Source organism: Pecten maximus, chromosome 7, assembly GCF_902652985.1.
Source record: "Pecten maximus chromosome 7, xPecMax1.1, whole genome shotgun sequence".
Classification (NCBI taxonomy): domain Eukaryota; kingdom Metazoa; phylum Mollusca; class Bivalvia; order Pectinida; family Pectinidae; genus Pecten; species Pecten maximus.
The window spans coordinates 7,610,398-7,632,043 of NC_047021.1; the positions used below are offsets into that span (position 1 = coordinate 7,610,398).

The following is a 21,646-nucleotide window of genomic DNA, read 5'->3' on the forward strand; positions in this document are numbered from 1 at the left end:
ATCGATGCCCAGGTGTAAGCACCGGCGTCCGGTCAGTACGATTGAACCGGCCGGTGAGTAAAGCCTGGGGTCGCGGTTCGATGACGGTGGAGGCACACTACTTGCTTTTCTGTTACATCGGTTGACCATTCCAAGTGCAAGCTATATGAAAATGAGAAACTTCGTTGGGGATAAAACCTGGGTTAATGTGTCCGGAGCGAACTCGTTTGAAAAGTGAGGAATAGTGAAGCAGGTTTTAATTGTAAATAGGGTACATAGTGATTTCAGGTGGGAGTAATTTCCATTAAGTCAGTCGGTAGAGCGGCGACGGAGCAGTAAGCAGAGGGTCGCGGGTTTAACCCCTTGTGGAGGCACTAAATTCGCTTTCCTGTTATATATATCATGAAAATATTGTTGTATCGTCTGCCCTTTTACGTTGTTAGTAGCACAGAAATATGGCAGTAGAATACTGATGCCATTATTAAGTGCACGATCATTTGGAATCCAACAATGCAAAGTAAAGACAATGAAATTCACATCAGGACAACGATGGCCTGAGGCTATAGAAAACCTGGTCGGTCTATGTAAAATTTCTTAGTGTTGGCTATGAAAAGTTTGAGTCCTGACATACATTACAATTCATGTAAACAACATTCCACTATTTTCTGACAAATGATGATATGAAATCAGAGCTTAAAATAGAGGTTTTTTTAACCCATAATAGCGTGTTATTACTAGATGATGCAAGCGTTTGCGTGACAGTAATGCTACTTTTCAACAATATGTTTACAAAATGGGTGTATGGAAAAATGACTTGGGCTATGGGATTTCAATTTTCTGTAGACATACTGTCTAAGGAATTTTCATATATACTTTTTCATGTATAGATGTTTAGATGTAATACATAGTTTATGTTACAATGTGTTTACATGTTTAGATTAAGATTTTTTAAAAAGGGGGTATAATCACCCATTATATTTCGGCCTAGTTTGTAGCATTTTTTGTGTGTCATTCTTTTAAATTAACCCCCCCCCCCCCCCCCCCCCCCCCATTTTTCTGCTCATTTTTTCAGGAAAAAAATAAACGTGTATTTTTTTTAATCAATTTTTCACTAAAAATAACCAGTTTTTCGTATAAAAATAGCCATATTTTGTTAACCACCCAAAGAATCTTCTCTTTTTTTTTTGATAATTATGAATGATATTGCTCATACTGATGATATAAATAGGATATAAACTTCTTTTTATGCTTCAGGTGAATATTATCGGGGAAAGATAAAATCTACCAAAACCCTTAAAAATATGGGTTCAGCTACTAATTAATACGTATCTTTATGTGGCCCTGGTAGTAAAACGAACGTGGTGACATATGTTTTTTATGTGCTTTTTGTGATAAGAGCATAATTAACATTGAAATACAAATAAAATTAAGGAGATCTTTCAGAGGAAACCCGAAAGGTCGGTCTACCTTAAAATAAAATTTAATATATGTATATGACGTAAAGTACAACCTTGATAATCCATCGCTCAGTACAATAATTTTAACAGAAAAGGTCTCGTTATTCATATGTCCTAAAACTTTATGTCTCACTATAGGAAATCCAAATTTATAGGGAGACGACTGGGTCAAGGAAAACTTAATATTGAACGAAAGTTAACTGCATTAAAGAGGTCAAAGGGATTCCATGTCCAATATCGAACCTAGTAATGCCGTTTACTAACAAGAAAGATATTCAAGCATTTTCGTTCTTTTTTTTTTTTGCACGGAAGACTCTGTAGTTGTTGATTTAGTTAGCTAGGTAAAATTTACGACATGAAAACATTCTTTAAAATGACTGCTTTTGTGGCAACTGGCATCATTCATTGTTTCACGGGAAGAATCGTCTTCTATCAATATCAGTAAAAAAAGTAAAACATTATATGTACATATTCTTACGCAATTGAATTTAAGCGCGCAACCGAAGTTAGTTAGCGGGTGCTTGACTCGTTTTATAAAATAATAACATATAGTACATATAAATGAGAAAGGTTCTGAACTCCCCCAGGCTTAAAATCAGATGTATTTATGTCTAAGTACCGTAGCTTCGGTTGTATTGGGTTGATTTTTTCGAAGTAGGACTTAAATTGAAGAAAAATGGTCAATCTTTAAAATAAGCCATAACATGTTGCCAATTTCTCAATATAAGTTTACGAAATCGGGCATGAAACTTCAAAATCTCCTCGATTTTGTTTAGTCGGACAAGTTGACGTATCGGGGTCACCACACTTTGACTCTATTGGACATAGCTTTAAATACGAAGTCCACGGTTTAATCAAGAGGTATGCTTCATCAGATCACCGAATACAACTATTACATACACTTACTTTATGTATACGAGCACCCTATCGACGGCCCGGGACTTTTTATGCATACTGATAGCAGATGTTCCCCTTGAGTAGCCATGTTGTGTCAGCCGCGGTAAATTTGAACAAGCATTCTGATTTGTTAAACACATTTCTATAACCAATCTATGTATGTTAAACACCATATCATTGGCAATACAGACGGAAAACAGAATTTATCAGACATATTGATGAGCTATTCGGTTTTAAAGCAATATATGTATGTTCATTGGTTTTTGTTATACGTATTTACATATCCGTTGTATTAGGTAAGCTGCACTTCTATGGGTATTACAGATTTGTTCAGACGTTCTGAAAACTTTTTCCGTTTGTCTCTGTGGTATCATTGGTTGTCTCGCCGAAGTGATCTGGCATAAAGGGTATGTATTGAAACCCTTTCCATCCTCGTACATATCGTGGGACTATGGGGTCGTAGACCTCCATTCCTTCCAGGAATACAGATTCTTCACGTGTCTCGTCCTTCTGCTTCTTATACTCCCAGCCAACCAAGCCCCTCTCTTCACGTGAACCTGGAAATAACAATAAGCTTTTGTTAAAACAGAGGGAGTTTTTGTAACAAGACTGATCAGATATGTTTGATGACAAATGTAAGGAAACGATTTACAATGTAACTACTTGTATAATTCATGAACTGTTAATCATTGCAAAAGAGGCCGTGCTAATAAAATAAAACTAAAACAGGACATTGTTTACAGTTGGCTAGCTAAACGTTTTGTGTAAATGTAGTTACTATATATAGCTAAAATCCACATACAAAATTGTACTTACTAGCATCAGCTATGAAAGCCCATCATCAATCAAAATTACATTTTCTGTATGGGAAATTAACATATTCTACTTAAATTGGTATAATCGGCATGGCCTGCCGCCAATTTTCGATTTCCCAAAAAGTGACTCACCTCTGAAATTACATAATAAACCCCCAATTTCTATCAAAGTCAATCAATTCTCACTAATTGTTAACTGAAGCATGTCGTAAAAGCTGGATAATGATATTTTATAAAGACAAAAACTATGGACAGATTGTACTAGAGGCGCATTATAAGATATATCTAGTCCAGCATCATTGACTGCTACTGTAAATAATTCATATTTCGTATTGGCCTTATTTTCGCGTTAATACATGATGAAACTGAATGGCGAATTCAAGTGTTCAAAAGAACACCTTTGAACATCGGCCAAGCTATCAGGTATCGATATAGTAGTCTTGCCGAGTACATGGGTCTAATAGCTCATCATTCGAGAATTTAAAGTCATTTTTAGATCAGCATTCGCGATATATGTTTTCGCGAATGTGTCTGAAGAGGTAATTGCGGGAAATGAAGTATTCGCGAAATCTAAGTGATTTACAGCCTTTATCTTCATTTAAGTGTTTGCAAGGAGCTATCTGATTGGTTCCTGTAAAATAGGAAACAATCAGACAGCTTCTTGTTAAAACTGATTTCTTTTACTGGTGTCTTTTACTGGCCAAACAGACGTGGCTAATAATTGAAATGTTAGTTGAGAATGTTAAAAGTGACAAACGTAACTTCAAAATGAAAAATGAATAAATAACTAAATAAATAAATGTAATAACAATAATAAATAAATAAACAAATAAACAAATAAATAATATAAATATACTTAGTATATATATATTACGAGTGTGTTCGAATGGTTTTCCGTTGATCTTGAACCGAAGCTGAATCTCTGTGTAAAATACATATCGAGGATATTTGATTTCGACTCGGGGTGTTTACTACCAGACACAAGTGCCTGTGGTATTAGTAATGGTATAACCTGGTATAGTGTTGTCCAGTAAACAGGCCGTCACGGCTCCAGCCAAGTTTGCGTTACCTAGTAACATCACCAATAACTGATCCAAGTTGGCGTTTCCTTAATAAACAAGTCAATTCAAAAATTCAAAAATGATAGTTCTGGTAGAAATATACATTGATATATCAACTAGGTCACGCAATCATTTCAGAAAACCACTTTCACTATTTTAAATGATCTCATGTCACATATGTGAGAAGCACCTTTAAGTTCTCAAATAATGATTTAATGTAAACCTTGTTATCGCCTTGTTATCACAGGAAGAAATATTTGTGCTAGAAGTCAGAACAGAGCTAGGGAAATAGTTACATAAACAACATAAAACAATCAACCCTGCATAATTAAATGTCGTTTTCTTCGTCGCTTTAGTGGTAGGAGGGCTTTTTAAATGTAAGACTTTGATCATTTTTTCATGTATGATTGTTTGTGAATAAATAGGCAAAACGTCCGTCCGCGTTGGTTAAAGTTAAATTTATCAGTTCGAAAACGTTGGATATATATCGTGTTTACCTGTGTCAATACCGTCCGGATTCTTTTCCATCCAGTACGGGACCATCAACCCAAGGATCAGGGAGATACCAATGATGGCGAGATTCCGGTTAGATGTGAGACGGACAAACTGAAGGTTTGACAGGACGACTCCCGTGAACATCCCTATCATTGTCAGTACCGTCCCGCCTAGTACTGGGTAAGGGATCGTGATGAAAATGGCGCAGAATTTCCCTACTATTCCAAACAGCATGTACAGGACACCAACCATCATAAATACCCGTCTACTGGCAACCTGTTTATCAAATACCAAACGTATTACATGTATAGACCTATGTATCAGAAGGCAACACACCTTTATATTAATATCACTTGGATCAGAAAGTCATATTAGATCATATGCGTTGACGTCTCATGGAAAAGTAACGAACACTTCCCAATCAAGTTCAGGTCATGCTAAGTTAGTTGTGTATTTACTCACTGGTTAATCACACAAAACTATTCGGTCTGTAAATGTGAATAGATATTTTTGTATTCACTCTAGATCACCAATAAACAAACTAACATAAATTGCTGCAAGCTGTATTCAATGTTCTTAATACATGGATTCATGAACACAATGCTAAGTATTAGAGGGTAATTGCGACTCTTACTGAAGGACACTTAGGCTCACATTGAATTAAGTGTGAAACAATATATTGATGTCGTAGAAAAATTTCTACATTCTTCAAGCTGGCTTTATCTTGAAATAATCTCTAAAAGAATCACTCATCATCATACGATTGGCAAGGTTTGTAGAATGTGACATGCATAATGACTATTTAGATAATACAATCATCATCAGAATGCCAGAGAAAGAGTTCACGCTAAACAGGAAGTGCTACAATTTGAGTAAATGGATTGAGGAAAATTTACATCAGCAAATCAAACAGACACTATCGGAGATATACCTACATTCATAATGATATAACATGCGTGCCATTTTAACTGGAAAATGCATGATCAACTGGCAAGGTGTAAGTGACAATATTGGAACACTCTCGATTAGTCGTATTTAATAAATTTGTTCGTTATTCTACTTAAATATATCCTAACTTGTGATTCATTTTCTAGTTCTTTCAATTATAACCAACCGACTATACCTTGGTTAGTCCAATTGCACCAATGTTGCCACCGTAAGTAGATGTGGCATGGCCACAGCCAACTGTTCCAGAAAGGAAGGAGCAGAAACCCTCTACGGCGATACCTCTGTTCACCGCGTGCGTCGGAGGGGTAGGCACCTGGCATGTCCGTGCGCATGCGTAATAATCACCAACGGAGTCAAGAATAGAGATCAGCGTTGCAATAAGGAAGCCGATGAAAGCTCTGCCACTGAATGACGGCGCGCCGAACTGACCTGTAGGTTCGTATAGAATAATTACTTATTGCTTTTCATTGAAGGACGAAATAGCAGTATGGTGTAGTTTAATTGATTTTGGTTCTACTGTATATAACTCTCAATAAATTTTGATAGCTGCTTATACAATGTATATTGTGTGTCTTTTTGAAATCCTTTAATTAAAGGTCATACATACTTCCGATATCATAACAATGACTATATTGAAATAAGGGAGATGGTTCTACTTCCTGATTTAGCTACTTTCCTAGATTATTATTTACATCACAATTGTAGAAGACGTCAATAGAATGAGAAAAAGTAGATTTTAATCAAATCATGAATTTCTGTGTATTTAAGGCATTGTATTCAGTGCAAAGTAACACGTCGTTCTTTATGTAGGTATTGACCATACATGTGGAGGTGTATTGTGTACATTCCATCTGTCACTTTCTAATACATCTAAGATATATAGGGCGGCTAATAAGAACGGCGAAATTGAACGTAAATTAGACATACTTATTATTTATACTACCTGGGTAAGGGAGGTGAACCCAGCTGGCATTGTGTATAACTCCCGACATCACATCTGTCCTAGCCAAGTAATCCGTCGCCTTTGGATCATCGGAGAAAGCGCCACACACTGTGAGTACACCACTCACAGCCCATCCGAACAATAGTGATATTAGTATCTGTTTATTAGAAATAATGGTGTTATAATGGGTATTTTCCTGAACATGTTTCTTTCATATAACAATACCACTTTTGAAAGCTTTACTCCTTAAATTTATGCTGATAATGGCAGAGTATTAAATGTTAACAGTAGTGTATGACAGTTCCTTTTCTTTTATTTTTGGGAGCTATCCAGTGAATGAACTTTAAAAGAAATATCTGCATTATTGTTTTTCTACCGCTCAGACAGCTCACTAGACCAACAACTACAGAGTCTACCATGCAAGTTCTTGTTCAAGAAAGTTATAAAAATGCTTGAATATCTTTCTTGTTAGTAAACGGCATGTCTTGGTTGGATATTGTCTACAAACTACCTACTCCCGCTGTCTGGTGGAACTGTGACCGTATAACATGGAATCCCTTTGATCTCGTCCAGAATGGCAGTGGCGCCTTCCATCGTGCGAGGTACAGCGACAGTACCAGAGACACGGCACATGTCCTGAAAAGAATAAATGGTAGTCTTAAAACCAATTCGTGGTAAGGTGCTATATCAAATATACAGTCCACACTCTATAAGCAGTTAACTTTCGTTCACTATTAAGTTTTCCTTGACCCAGTCGTCTCCCTATGAATTTGGATTTCCTATAGTGAGACAGAAAGTTTTAGGACACATGAATAACGAGACCTTTTCTGTTAAAATGATTGTGCTGAGCGATGGATTATTACGGCTGTACTGTACTCATATACATATAATACATTTTATTTTAAGTTAAACTTATTATGATATTATTAACACTTATAACAATAGCATGTAAGAAAAGATCATAATAAAGGCTGTTAACTTTTAATTAAGATTTTCAGTAATGATTATTTTAGCCAATGCATACAAAATAACTGAAGATTGTTTATATGAATGAATATTGATATCATAAAATCCTAGAGCCTCCCAATATATATATATATCCTGGTCAAATACTCAATATTCCTGTAAGACAAGATCGATTGTCAAATATTCCTACTGTTATGGGTAAGACGGGATCACCTGTAGGTCCTGTAGATAGGATTGAATATCATAATTGATACGTTATTTATATCACCTACCCGATCATTAATTGATACGCTGTTTATATTACCTACCCGATAATTAATTGATACGTTGATAATATTACCTACCCCATCACTCCGCTTCTAGATATCGGCAAGCAACCTATAGAGATAAAACTCATCACAAGATTCGAAAGAAATAATGCCTCGATAAATTATTCGAGAAAAATATTTGTACCGTAAAAAAGTTATTTAATCAAAACCAAGCATAAAGTTTTATTTAGATAAATAATGTGAATATGCCAGTTTGATACAATATTAATAAGATTATAAGTCTGTAACGTTACGAGTTTGTGATACACGGACAAAAAAAATGGCAACTTCGTTGTCTACAAGACATATTTACAGATATTACAAATTCATCTAACACTGACAAAGACATTTATTGAATCTGTCCTAACGTAACTATGATCGATTACGATAGGTAATATCTTAACTTTCTTAAATATACACAATAACGTTTATATAAGTTAAACTAAAAACAAACCCGTTTGACCAGAACATGGTTGACTTACATGAGCCCCATTCCCCAATGGACTGAGACGAACTTGGTGACTATTTTGAACATGTATAGTCCGACAAGTAAGATGGCCGGTACTATAGTAACAGGTCCGATAAATCTGAGCAGAATTCCAATGAGACCTGTCACACCGACCAGGCTGTGGATAGCTCCGGCGATCATCAGGCTGCCCATCAACTACAGCGAAATAACACCAGACGTCCAGAATACTGTTGGTTATAACTTAACAAACCAGTTTCAACTATGGTTCGTGATAAAATAAAATAAGATTCCTTTCCGTCAATTTATATACTAAAGAGATATTATTGGTAATTATTATAATTAAACTTTAAAATATATACACGATCATAAAGTTAGATAATTCAGACGTAATTCTCTAAAATAATAATGAGGTATGAAAAATCCCCCAATGTGCCAATGTATCTTCCCATTAGAATACGATATAAAAAGTGTAACAAACCGTCTGTAGGTTATGGTAGATGAAGTCCTGGTTTATATGGAGGTCCGAGCTGTTCGCCAGGGACAAAATCTGTGAGGCATTGGAGAAAAATGATGCGTTGTTAACACCGAGGTTGAAGTCGGTGTTGTTCGTGGGTTCTGGGATCAATAAGATAAATGGGTAAATCCCAAGGCTATGTCAGCTAAGACAAATCGTAACACCCTTTCCTTATAAACCAACGACCGCGGTGATTTATTGTGAAATTAAAAATCATCAAATGAAGATAAACATAAGTAAGATTGCATGGTTAATCATTTAAATATAGCAACAACCGTTTGGACAAAAGCATTATGATGCTTAGAAAGGTTTATCTATATCGTTAGTAAGCTTATTCAATGACAATGAGATATAAAATGACATTTATTTACAAAGTAAAGTACAGATCAGTTACCTTTCTACAATATACCTACCGAGTGTAAAGGCAGCGTCACACCTGCCTGGGTCAATTTCTTGTAACGCTACCAAAGGTACTATATACTCGTAGGAACCACCTTGGAACATGGGTAATCTGCAATTGTAATAAAAACAGGTTCAACATTGCCTTGGAGCATAGCAGTATAGAATTGAAATGAAGACAAGGTACAGCCTTGTCTTGGACGAAACAGGTTTATGATGTCCATAGTATCATTGGCGAGTCCTAGAAGGACGAAACAGGAGTATGGTGCTGTTGAATTCATTCAGTATCTGACTCTATTTGTATTGAAAGGTGCTAATATTTTGTGTGTTTTGTATAATTCTACAAACGTCATTAAAAGTACCATAAATCTGTATTACATACTTATATCCGTATTTGATGAATATTTAAACTCATGGTAAATGAATCCCTTCATAAAGTAGTTTAACATACGTTATTTTATGTAAAATGAGTACTTACATAAAGTGGTTGAACTTACGCCATTATATGCAATCATTTGTACTATTTATTGTCTAATTTTGTCTTTTTGAAATTATTTAGGATATCCGATAGACCAAACGTTTGAGGAGTGAAAGCATTTTCACTGTAAGTCATTGTTTCGAGTATTAAGGCTTCTCCGAAAGACAGAAGTGCGCTTGAATAAATGAATGTGTACTTGTGTCGTGTGTGGTTATGAAACAGTTTTTAAAACTAATTTAGTGAGATATATTTTAAATTACGTATTTAAAAACCTAACCTTGTTACACCGTAGCGTTCGGGATGAAAAGTCAAGATACCTCCTGAGAGATCGGGACTACTATTGGTGTCTAGACCCCCCTCTTCTGTATCAATATTCACTAACTGTTATTTTATAAGCCGAGTGTAACATTCTGGAAATATCAATACATACTCTGACCTAACATGGAAAACTCAATACATACTCTGACCTAACATGGAAAACTCAATACATACTCTGACCTAACATGGAAAACTCAATACATAATCTGACCTAACATGGAAAACTCAATACATACTCTGACCTAACATGGAAAACCCAATACATACTCTGACCTAACATGGAAAACTCAATACATACTCTGACCTAACATGGAAAACTCAATACATACTCTGACCTAACATGGAAAACTCAATACATACTCTGACCTAACATGGAAAACTCAATACATGCTCTGACCTAACATGGAAAACTCAATACATACTCTGACCTAACATGGAAAACTCAATACATACTCTGACCTAACATGGAAAACTCAATACATACTCTGACCTAACATGGAAAACTCAATACATACTCTGACCTTACATGGAAAACTCAATACATACTCTGACCTAACATGGAAAACTCAATACATACTCTGACCTAACATGGAAAACTCAATACATACTCTGACCTAACATGGAAAACTCAATACATACTCTGACCTAACATGGAAAACTCAATACATACTTCTGACCTAACATGGAAAACTCAATACATACTCTGACCTAACATGGAAAACTCAATACATACTCTGACCTAACATGGAAAACTCAATACATACTCTGACCTAACATGGAAAAACTCAATACATACTCTGACCTAACATGGAAAACTCAATACATACTCTGACCTAACATGGAAAACTCAATACATACTCTGACCTAACATGGAAAACTCAATACATACTCTGACCTTACATGGAAAACTCAATACATACTCTGACCTAACATGGAAAACTCAATACATACTCTGACCTAACATGGAAAACTCAATACATACTCTGACCTAACATGGAAAAATCAATACATACTCTGACCTAACATGGAAAACTCAATACATACTCTGACCTAACATGGAAAACTCAATCCATACTCTGACCTAACATGGAAAACTCAATACAAAATCTGACCTTAAATGGAAAAATAAAAAAAAATCTGCTTTTGCATGGAAATATCTATCTATACATTAGCTGACCTAACATGGAAAATCTACACATAATTTGACTAATTTTGTTGTTAGACTTAGCCTCTAGCTGTGACTATAGAACATACTAAGACACTATGACCGTGATTTATATGGAATGATTCTCCAGCATCGCGTAACCAAACGAATGGATAAAGTATAAAAATAACTTAAATGTTTTTAAAGTTTGCATATATATTTTTATACTGATTATTATCATCGTTGAAATACTCGTCGAAAAAGCCAGAGATAAGTTTGAAATCAAATGGTGATCAAACAGGCAAGTAACACCGATACGGTGACTGAAAAATACTACATTATTGTAATCACACTGACTGAACGAACCGAGCAGTTCTCGGAGTTAGTGACTCGCTAGAATATCTCGTTGTTGAGGTTCAAAAACATCCCTGAGAAGACAAAATCGGGGTGACATGGATTCAGTAATGATTTACATATAGTATTACATACAAAACAAAAAACAAAACAAAAACCAAAACCCCAGAAAAAAAAAAAAACAACAAAAAAACAAAAACAAAACAACAACAAAAACCAACAAAAAAAACAACAAAAAATATATATCCAAAAATCAAGAGTTGGAATTATGTACGAGTGCTGTTAATTTAGGTAACAGTAGAGGGTCATAATTTCACGCCAAAATAATACATACCAGGCATTGCTGTTCTAAACGTTTATCACGTCAATCTTTATGTTGGATCCATCAACTTATAAAATGTTCAGTTAATGTCCAGAGCTAGATCACAAGAGTCTTGGTTTTTGTCTCACACGTTTAGAAGCAGCACAAAGTAAGGTAAGTGTATCATTGTGTTTCGTGGGGCATTATACCATATATCACCAAATCATGCATGAATAGTACCAATGTGTAATGTTTAATATTAGTATTTTTTATCCAATTTAAATTGAGAATAAGACACATGTTTAAAATGCTCTTTTTAGATACAATGTAAATTCACAACAATACCATTTAAATAATTGCCATTATTGTATAGAAGGACTTTTCATTACCAGGCTTGTCGAAGCTGAAGTGGTATAGTGATGTCAGGTGACGCTGTAACTCTCCAGATATTTTATAGGCTACCGTGGAACTCCTTATATTTATGTTTATGTAAAACTGTCGAAAGGTAAATGACATAACCAGCATGCATTTTGTATCGCTCGAGTAAGCACACCTGTGTATTCACACTTTTGTAATCGACCTGATTACCGCCAATCAAGGCTTCTACCTAATTGATCTGTAACGAGTAATTCATAGGGTAAACGTAAAAAGGAGCATATGATATGATTTTAACTTAACATTCAGGCAAAAACACCTAACATATATAAGTTAAAAAGTTAAAGGTGAACCTTACGGACGAAAGATATACATTTAAAAAGAATAAAAAACACGACACAGCAGCTAGCGCTTTCGTCACGTCTAGGTGACTCTTCAGAATGTCTGAAGAGTTTTCGACAGCAGCTAGCGCTTTAGTCACGTCTAGGTGACTCTTCAGACATTCTTCTGAAGAGTCACCTAGACTTGACGAAAGCGCTAGCTGCTGTGTCGTGTTTTTTTTATTCTTTTTATAAATATATATATACATATATATATAGTTCAACTTGATGGTGACATTGTGCATTCAACCGGAATTGTCTTGTTGTGTCATTTATGTTTACATACATATATATATATATATATCTATATATAAAGAGGAATCCATTCCCGCTTTTAGGACAGGTTCTTAACGATAATAGTTAGGCATACCTGACGCCAAAACAACACATAAAGAATGTGGTGAATCCATTCATGAACATGGTGGAGCCAAGAAGGTTTGTACGGAGGACAGCATCATGCTCCCCACATACAACTTGTGCCACCAGTAGTGTTAGTGCCAACTGATTGGCGAAAGACAGCAGACCTTGCTGAAACGACAAAACAATGTATAGAATAACGTGAGTGTGTCATATCATAACAGAAAACGGTAAGTTATGTTTATACATATAGAATAGCATATGAGCTTCGATAGAAATTTCAGGAAAAATACCCGTTTGTTAGATAAAGACTACAATACACAAATTGTGGATATTACTTTTAAGTATAGAATTAACAAAATTGATATATATCTGCATCTGGGGCTTCTGAATCATTTTTTCGTATTATTTTTCAATATTGTACAAGAAAATCGAATATACAAATTACAATATTATTTTGGACCTACGCCAACATGGAACTAAAACGTGGCATGCATGTTAACAGTAAAAACCGGGGACCGAACAATTTAAATAGATACTCGCGCGAGTTAAATGAACCGATCAGAGCTCAAAGGTCAGGCATAAGTAAAATGTCATTATAGCCTACCGGTAATGCAAAAAGATTCCGTAGTTAAGGTAAAGTACTCAACGAAATGAGAGGAAGGATTGTTACTTGATATCGCTTACTAAAAATGTATCATGTAGTCATTTGGACACCTGTAGTAATTGATGAAATATCTTGTATACTACCGGTAATATTCCTATTTCTATTCAATCTAATTAAAATCAAGGTGGTCCTTCTCACTACGTTACATGAACGTCTAACAACACCCCATAAAGGTCACGTCGGGGTATTCTTTAAGATTCGTTGTCAAATGTAAATATAAGCAGTGAACTGCCCTCATTTGGAAGTTATGGGCTGATGAATACCAACTGGTCAAAGGCAAATTTAATGAAACGCGCTCAGTTCAATGCTTAGATAAAATTCACTTCCAAGATTCTGGAAGTAACCGAAAGATCATCCTGACGTGAGCCCTTATTGGATGTTGTTAGATGTTCATGGAACGTTGTGAGAATGAGCATCTAGATTTTTATTAGATTGATTTCTATTGTACTAAACATATTATCCCCCCCCCTACTCCAACTATCCATGGACCTTAAAATACGTCTCTTGTATGTTTAATTAGGTAACTGCAACTAATAAAGCATATCTCAATGCAGTAATTTGCTTTGCCACTTTTAGTAAATGTAAAATGTTCTGGACAGTACCTACCTGAAAAGCAAAGACAACGACCAGGTGTACGGGTGGGTTATCGCTGATTTTGTAGACAAGGGGTGGAGCTGGTTTACACAAGGAATCGTTGCACTCATTCCGCAGATTGTCTTCCTCAGTTTCTAGATTCCCTCCATCAGGAATAGTTTCCTCAGTAGGCGGGTTGTTGCCATCAGTATCCGCGATATTCAGATGACCAGACGCGTCGTCATATGTAGGAAGGCGACTCATCTTGGTTCTAGTTAACTATCCTTAGCTGTGCGTGCCCCACTCCTCTTAGCCTTTCTGAGTATTTCAGTGTAGTGTAATGGCGGTCTGTCGACCGCTTTCTTTTGTATATGTGTTTATCGTTTATGTTCACGTCGTTTTGAGCAGTAATAAGCGCATGCGTCGTGAAAGGCTGTCGAGAACAGATGTTATATATAAGGTAATCTGACTAGAGTAGACAAATCACATGACATCGACATATTTTTTCTTCTTTTGTCAACATTCATGATCGATTAGACGCAGCGCATTTACAATTTCAAAAAAGGATCGAATTTTAATTGTTGATATGTATGTTGTTCAATAAATGTAAACCAGAAATACACTAGGTCGATATCCAGAAATAACGTAGTCCATGGTCTGTACATTAATGTTGTATGGCGTTTCGTGGTAGCCGTTGTTTACTGTATAGACAATGTAGAAGGAAATAAGCTAAATAGGTGACTTTTCCATCTTGTTAATATGATTCCTTGAAATGAGTGTTGTAAACCGGTTACCGTTGAATCAGCCCCTGGGATATTATAATAGCATTGGTGTGATTTTACCTTCAAGCACGAACAACCCCACCCCCCCTTTCCCTCCCCCGAAAACAAGCCTTTTCTTTCAGATATATTTGGTATGGATAGTGAAACCCCCAGAAAACAAACCCATTCTTTTAGCTATATTACGTATGGTTAGTTATCACTAACAGGTTTATTCTAGTTCTTAAAGCTGACAGTGCAAGTTAAAAAGCATCCAAATGAGATTTAAAAAAAAAATACAGATACAGATTTCCAAAAATCGTTTCCGAGACAATCCCTAGTTATGGCAGTGTCGTATCTAAGGACGGGCAGACATTTTTCTTTCTTGTTATGCGTAGATACAACCAAGCCGCCACTGCTATGAAAAGAAAGTGCTTCGTCACACTCGCATTCCGATTTTTACTCGCATTTCTACACTAGCAGTCCTCCGATATATTGCTATTGTCTACACTACACTAGGACTGTTGTTGTGCAGTAGTGCGGTTTTAGCACGCTTTAATTGCGTTATGACACGTGCACAAATAATACGAAGACACGGAAAATATTTCGATGGAAACTATGGATATAATACTGTAACAGTTATAAAGTTTTTCTTGCTGCATATCCCACTGGAAAGACTCTGGTAGGAATTTACTAATATTTACTCTGTTTATAATTTCATTAGGTGCATGTTTTTTTGAGGCCCAAATATTTTGTATTGTCAATGCTTTTTTTCTTTTATTGTAAAATAACATATAAAGTTACCCCTTCAAATTCCATATTCAAGTTCCGCAATTGCGTACAATGTGAACAAAAACTTATTGGCGTGTCATGGAGAACGTATACTATGTATAATGGAGAGATGTGTCGCTATGCGCATGTATCAATAGACTGATTTATAGCGGCTCGTATCCACGCATAACAAAAAAGAAAAATGTCTGCCCGTCCTTAGATACGACACTACGATTATTGGGGGATGTCTGGGAAACGATTTTTGGAAATATGTACATGTATTTTTTTTTAATCTCAATTGGATGCTTTTTAACTTGCACTGTCAGCTTTAAGTTCGAACCAATGTGATAATCGTGAGTGCAGTCTACAATATATTACCTCATAATACAAATTGTTCTCAGAGGTTCTTGCAAGGTCCTTCAATTTCACCGAGAGGTATATTGGTATTTCCATTCATAAGAAAATGGATCGGCTATACCCTGAAATCAAGGACACTTCAGACTCTTCAACATCAGCCGCTTACCTCGATCTTTACTTACAACGTAATCAGCAAGTAAACTTACTACAAAGCTGTACTATAAACGTGATGATTTCAAGTCCTGGAAAATGTTTTTCTCCATTTCTAGATAGTAATGTTTATACTAGTATTTCATGTGATTCTGTTGTAAAGTGTTTCTGTTTTAGAAAATTTCGTTGCTCGAATATGACATAGATTGTCTAAATAAATAAATAAATCAATAAATAAAAAGGCCGAAAAATACATCTTGTCTTCTTTGCTTATAACGGTTCATATATTGTCTTTGTTTTATCGAATTACGATTCATTTATGTGTTGGTATTCTCTGCTTGTTTTCCAAAAGGCACATAAGAGATCATATGTCTCCCTCATGGTAAATGTCTATAGCACCTACAAAATGTACCTGAATGCGTTATTACATTTATAACCTCCTGACTCTGGGCGCGGTACTCTGTAGTTGCCCCAGGTGAATCGGTATGAATATATGCATACTGTATAGGCAGATATAGTTGCCCCAGGTGAATCGGTATGAATATATGCATACTGTATAGGCAGAGTCCTAGTTGTCCTAGTTCTATTATATGATTACACAATATTTAAAAAACCGAGCTCAAGACCCTGGCAATCTTCCAATGCGTCTTTCTACTGCTTTTAAAAGTTTGATTGTGAGCCAAAGTTCCACAGGAACGCAGTGTTGCGGAATATCACGTGGTCGCTGTGTTGTGGAATTTCATGTGATCGTTGTGTTGTGGAATTAAACATAAACGTTTTAATTTCGTCTGATAGCTGTTTATTTGGATGGAGGGTATAAATGCAAATCAGTATACTAATATCTTTAACACGAGTTCATGCAATACAGCTTATACATCTTTATTTATGGCAGGTGAGGATGACCTCTCGATGATGATTAATGTTACTAACAGGCGTATTTCCCTCTTTTCGGTGACAATTACAGCGTTAAAATTATTTTAGGCCCTCGTGTTCACCAAAACTATACATGCCACATCTGTTTTCCTATACAGGTAATGTTTTTGGCCAAGTGAGACTAGATTTGAATGGTAGAATAATAGGAGACAAATACAGGTGAGGGCGTAGTTGAACCATATTTGATGTATTTGCACTGGAACAAGGCCATGCGAACGTTCATGTGCATCATTTTGTTTTATTTGGACTAATTAAATACAAAATATGACAAAATATTCGGATAATTAAATGCTAATACATACACGTAAAAATTGAAACGTACTGGTCATGACACAAAAGGTTTAATGTATTCAAAGAAAGTCAAATGTTAACATTTCTAGACAGAAATATATCTATTTTGAACAATGAACTGACAGCTTCATAAAACTTCCAACATTTATGAGAATGTCAGCGTGATATAAAGACGGAATCAAGTCTAGATATTTAACATATTTTCAGTAGAAACACAATAAAATAACCAGATTTTTAACATAGCCATTATTTTTCAACTTCTTCTTTAAAAAGCATATATATAAGAAAGGACACGTTAAGTAACTAGATTTTGAACAAAGCCACTGTTTTTCCATTATTTAAAATAAATAAATAAGAAAGGCCCATAAAGTAACTTAATTTTGAGCAAATCCATTATTTATAAATTTATTTAAATAAAATATATAAAACAGGACACATTCAGTAACTATATTTTAAACATGCAATGTAGTAAACTTTTTTTTTCAAATATTTCAATTAAAAAAAAACAAAAAAAAAAAAACAAAAACAAAAAACTTAGAATTGGACGCATAAAGTCACTATACGAATCTACTATTTTTTCAACTATAAAGTAACAAGATTTTGAACACATGCACTATCTTTTCGATTTTTTCAATTGAAAAAAAAATGAATAAATAAAGTCACATAAAACAACTAGATTTTGCCACTTTCTTTCAATTATTCTAATATATATATATATATATATATATAAACAAAAAAAAAAAAAAAACAAGCAAAAACAAAATCAAAAAAGAAAAATATATAACAAAGGCACATAAAGTAACTAGATTTGGAACATAGCCAATATGTTTCATTTATTTCAATTTAAAAAAAGCCCAACATATATTAGAAATGACAAATGAAGTAACTAGATTTAGATCATAGCAATTTCAAGTATGTTAAGTAAAATATATACAGGAAAGGGCACATAATCTCACTATATTATGAGCATAGTCACTATTTTCCACAAAAGGACACATGAAGTAACTTTGTGTTGCCCATAGCAACTATTTTTTTCAATTATTTTAAAGGGCACATAATGTCACCATATTTTGAGCATAGCCACTTAACTAAGGGCACCAGCAATTAGCACTCAGTTATACACATTTATATAACAAGCGAGATTCTCACAACAGTGATTAAATCACTTGTAATATATCTCTTACGGACCGCATATCTAATGTAGACTTAGTTATGTATTAAATTGGTAATATTTTAAGCATCTACATATACCGCAAACATGTTGTCTACATAAATTCGTTTAAATCTTTATTTCATAAGTTATACTCAACTTTTCATCTTTATGTTTTCTATTATGGAAAGAAGCTGGAAATAGACGTCGATGGAATAGTGTATTGCGTTTTTGCTTCATTGACAATAAATGACTCTGACAAGTAGACTTAGAAAGCACAAAGACAATAATATATTATTGTTGCTCATTAATACCTCTAGTAAATAATAAGTATAATCGTCATCACAAACAGATATGGCCACAGGGTTCACATCGCCAGGACACAACATTTGTCCCATCCCAATGACATTTCACGATGCCAGATTATTGGCCTACGAGCATCAATCATAACTGCTGGAGAGAACGTTTACCTCAGATATAAGGTATAAGGTATTGATATACATTTTGTAGGTGAGTTCCATTGGGTCAGAAACAAGAGCCATGCTACTATCACAACACATCGGACACATGTGGAGAGCAAGTTTTTGTAATAGGAATTAAACAAATCTCTCAGCATTATTTTGTATCAACTCTTGCCTCAAATAATGTAGGACGACAAATATTAATACAAGTATTGCCCCATATTATGTAGGTCAAAGACAAGTAATTACTCAATAATAATACTTAAGGTAATATCCTGTACTTAGTGTCAGTCTAAGAAGTTCGACAGTCTTGCTTCAGATTAGGTAGGCAGGCAAGAAATAGTTACACAAATGTACAGACCTGACAATATGACAGGTGTTGTCGCAGGTAATGTAGGTCACACAAACTAGGATTTATATACACATTGCACCGTACTCCGTGATAGGTGTTGTCACAGGTAATGTAGGTCACTGAATGCTGGGATTTAAACCTCTGTATAACCACAGGTGCCTGACTCGTTTTATAAAATAATAACATATAGAGTACATATAAATGAGAAAGGTTCTGAACTCCCCCAGGCTTGAAATCTGATGTATTTATTTCTAAGTATCGTAGCTTCGGTTGTATTGGGTGGAATTTTTCGAAGTAGGACTTAAATTGAAGAGAAATGGTCAATCTTTAAAATAAGCTATAACATGTTGCCGATTTCTCAATATTAGTTTACGAAATCGGGCATGAAACTTCAAAATCCACTCGATTTTGTTTAGTCGGACAAGTTGACATATCGGGGTCACCACACTTTGACTCTATTGGGCATAGCTTTAAATACGAAGTCCACGGGTTAATCAAGAGGTACGCTTCATCAGATCACCGAATACTACATACACTTACTTTATGTATACGAGCACCCTATCGAAGGCCCGGGACTTTTTATGCATACTGATAGCAGATTTTCCCCTTGAGTAGCCATGTTGTGTCAGCCGCGGTAAATTTGAACAAGCATTCTGATTTGTTAAACACATTTCTATAACCAATCAGAATGCTTGTTCAAATTTCTCATTTATATGTACTCTATATGTTATTATTTTATGATACACTTTACATGATAGTAGAATGCATGCTTCCTCAACATGCGTTATTACAATATATAGAATATTTCTTTAACAGATGCGACTGCATAGGGACGAAATTACGCAAAGGTGTTTCAAGAGGATCTACATGGTAAACAATAGTACCCTTAGGAAGGTGTACTAAGATCAACTAAGACGCAAGTCATGTTCAACTGGTCATTTCACGTTTTCTATCATGTAATGTAAGAACAGTTGGTCGCTGAAACTCAATCAGATGAAAGTTTGACATGTCGGCCATGTAATACAGGTAAATTTCAGAATGTAAGCTAAGTGCGAATGATCCAGATGATTCTGAATCTTAAATTTAATCATCTTTCTGTCTAGTTGTTTATTTGACTTCTGAATCCAACGCGTGTACAACGATTGATGAATCTGCGATGAACAAGAAATCAGCACTACAGTTTTTTCTTTTCTCATTATTCGTTTATACATGTTATATATTGTCTTTATTACTTAATCATTTATGTTCAGCTGCATGTTTCATACATGTACAGTCGGACTGCCAGCTTGTACAATAATCAGTAAAACCTCAAATAACTATATATATTTGAATGGACGTTTATTAAACGTGATTACATAATTAACACATAACCTCACATGAACTAATTTATTATCTCGTCACGTCCAAACAATGTCACATTATGTAGCGATATTTGCCTGGTGTAGGTGAACGGAAAATATGTAGGCTGTGATGTTCGTGAGACAACTTTAATAAATAATCACTGATTATGGATCAGTGATGTCACATCCTTCACCCCCCCCCCCCCCCCCCCCGCCCTCTCTTTATTCTTGTTTAAAGGTGTTATTTACCCCTTTATAACTCTTATCGAGGTGTAGTTATGTACTTTTGGCTGATACTCTGTCCCAGGAATACCTCCTTTAGGGATCAAACGTTATCCCTTAGGGACCAAAGGTTATCCTTTATATATCAAAGGAAATCATACGCCTGTTAATTCCTTTATTTATCATATTGTGATTTCTTAGAACGAGCAATATTCTCTTAGTCTTAAACGTTAAATAGCTCATGCTAAAAAAACTATTTTAAAACTTAAAACAAAGATCCTCTATGAATTTATTGTCAAACTGTAGTTAGATATAGTATTCCAATTATTGTGGTATTATAGGTAAATATAGTATTCCCATTATTGTCATATTGTAGGTAAGTATAGTATTCCAATTATTGTCATATTGTAGGTAAGTATAGTATTCCAATTATTGTCATATTGTAGGTAAGTATAGTATTCCAATTATTGTCATATTGTAGGTAAATATAGTATTCCCATTATTGTCATACTGTAGGTAAATATAGTATTCCTATTATTGTCATGACGTGTGTAAATATAGCATTCCCATTATTTTCATATTGTAGGTAAATATAGTGTTCAAATCATTGTCATATTGTATGTAAATATAGTGTTCCAATTATCCTAATATTGTAGGTAGATA

At 34.9% G+C, this 21,646-nt stretch overlaps 1 protein-coding gene across 1 annotated transcript; it reads right to left on the reverse strand.

Annotated features, from left to right (window-relative positions):
- Positions 1-1,106: 1,106 nt before the first annotated feature.
- On the reverse strand, positions 1,107-14,568 carry LOC117331482 (solute carrier family 23 member 1-like). Its single transcript, XM_033890215.1, has 11 exons — positions 14,232-14,568; positions 12,972-13,129; positions 9,266-9,363; positions 8,817-8,953; positions 8,352-8,533; positions 7,111-7,231; positions 6,596-6,752; positions 5,828-6,081; positions 4,707-4,980; positions 4,161-4,256; positions 1,107-2,890 (listed from the first exon to the last, which is right to left on the reverse strand). The coding sequence occupies exons 1-11, from the start codon at positions 14,460-14,462 to the stop codon at positions 2,664-2,666; spliced, it is 1,935 nt and encodes a 644-aa protein (XP_033746106.1). The 5' UTR covers positions 14,463-14,568; the 3' UTR covers positions 1,107-2,663.
- Positions 14,569-21,646: the final 7,078 nt, after the last annotated feature.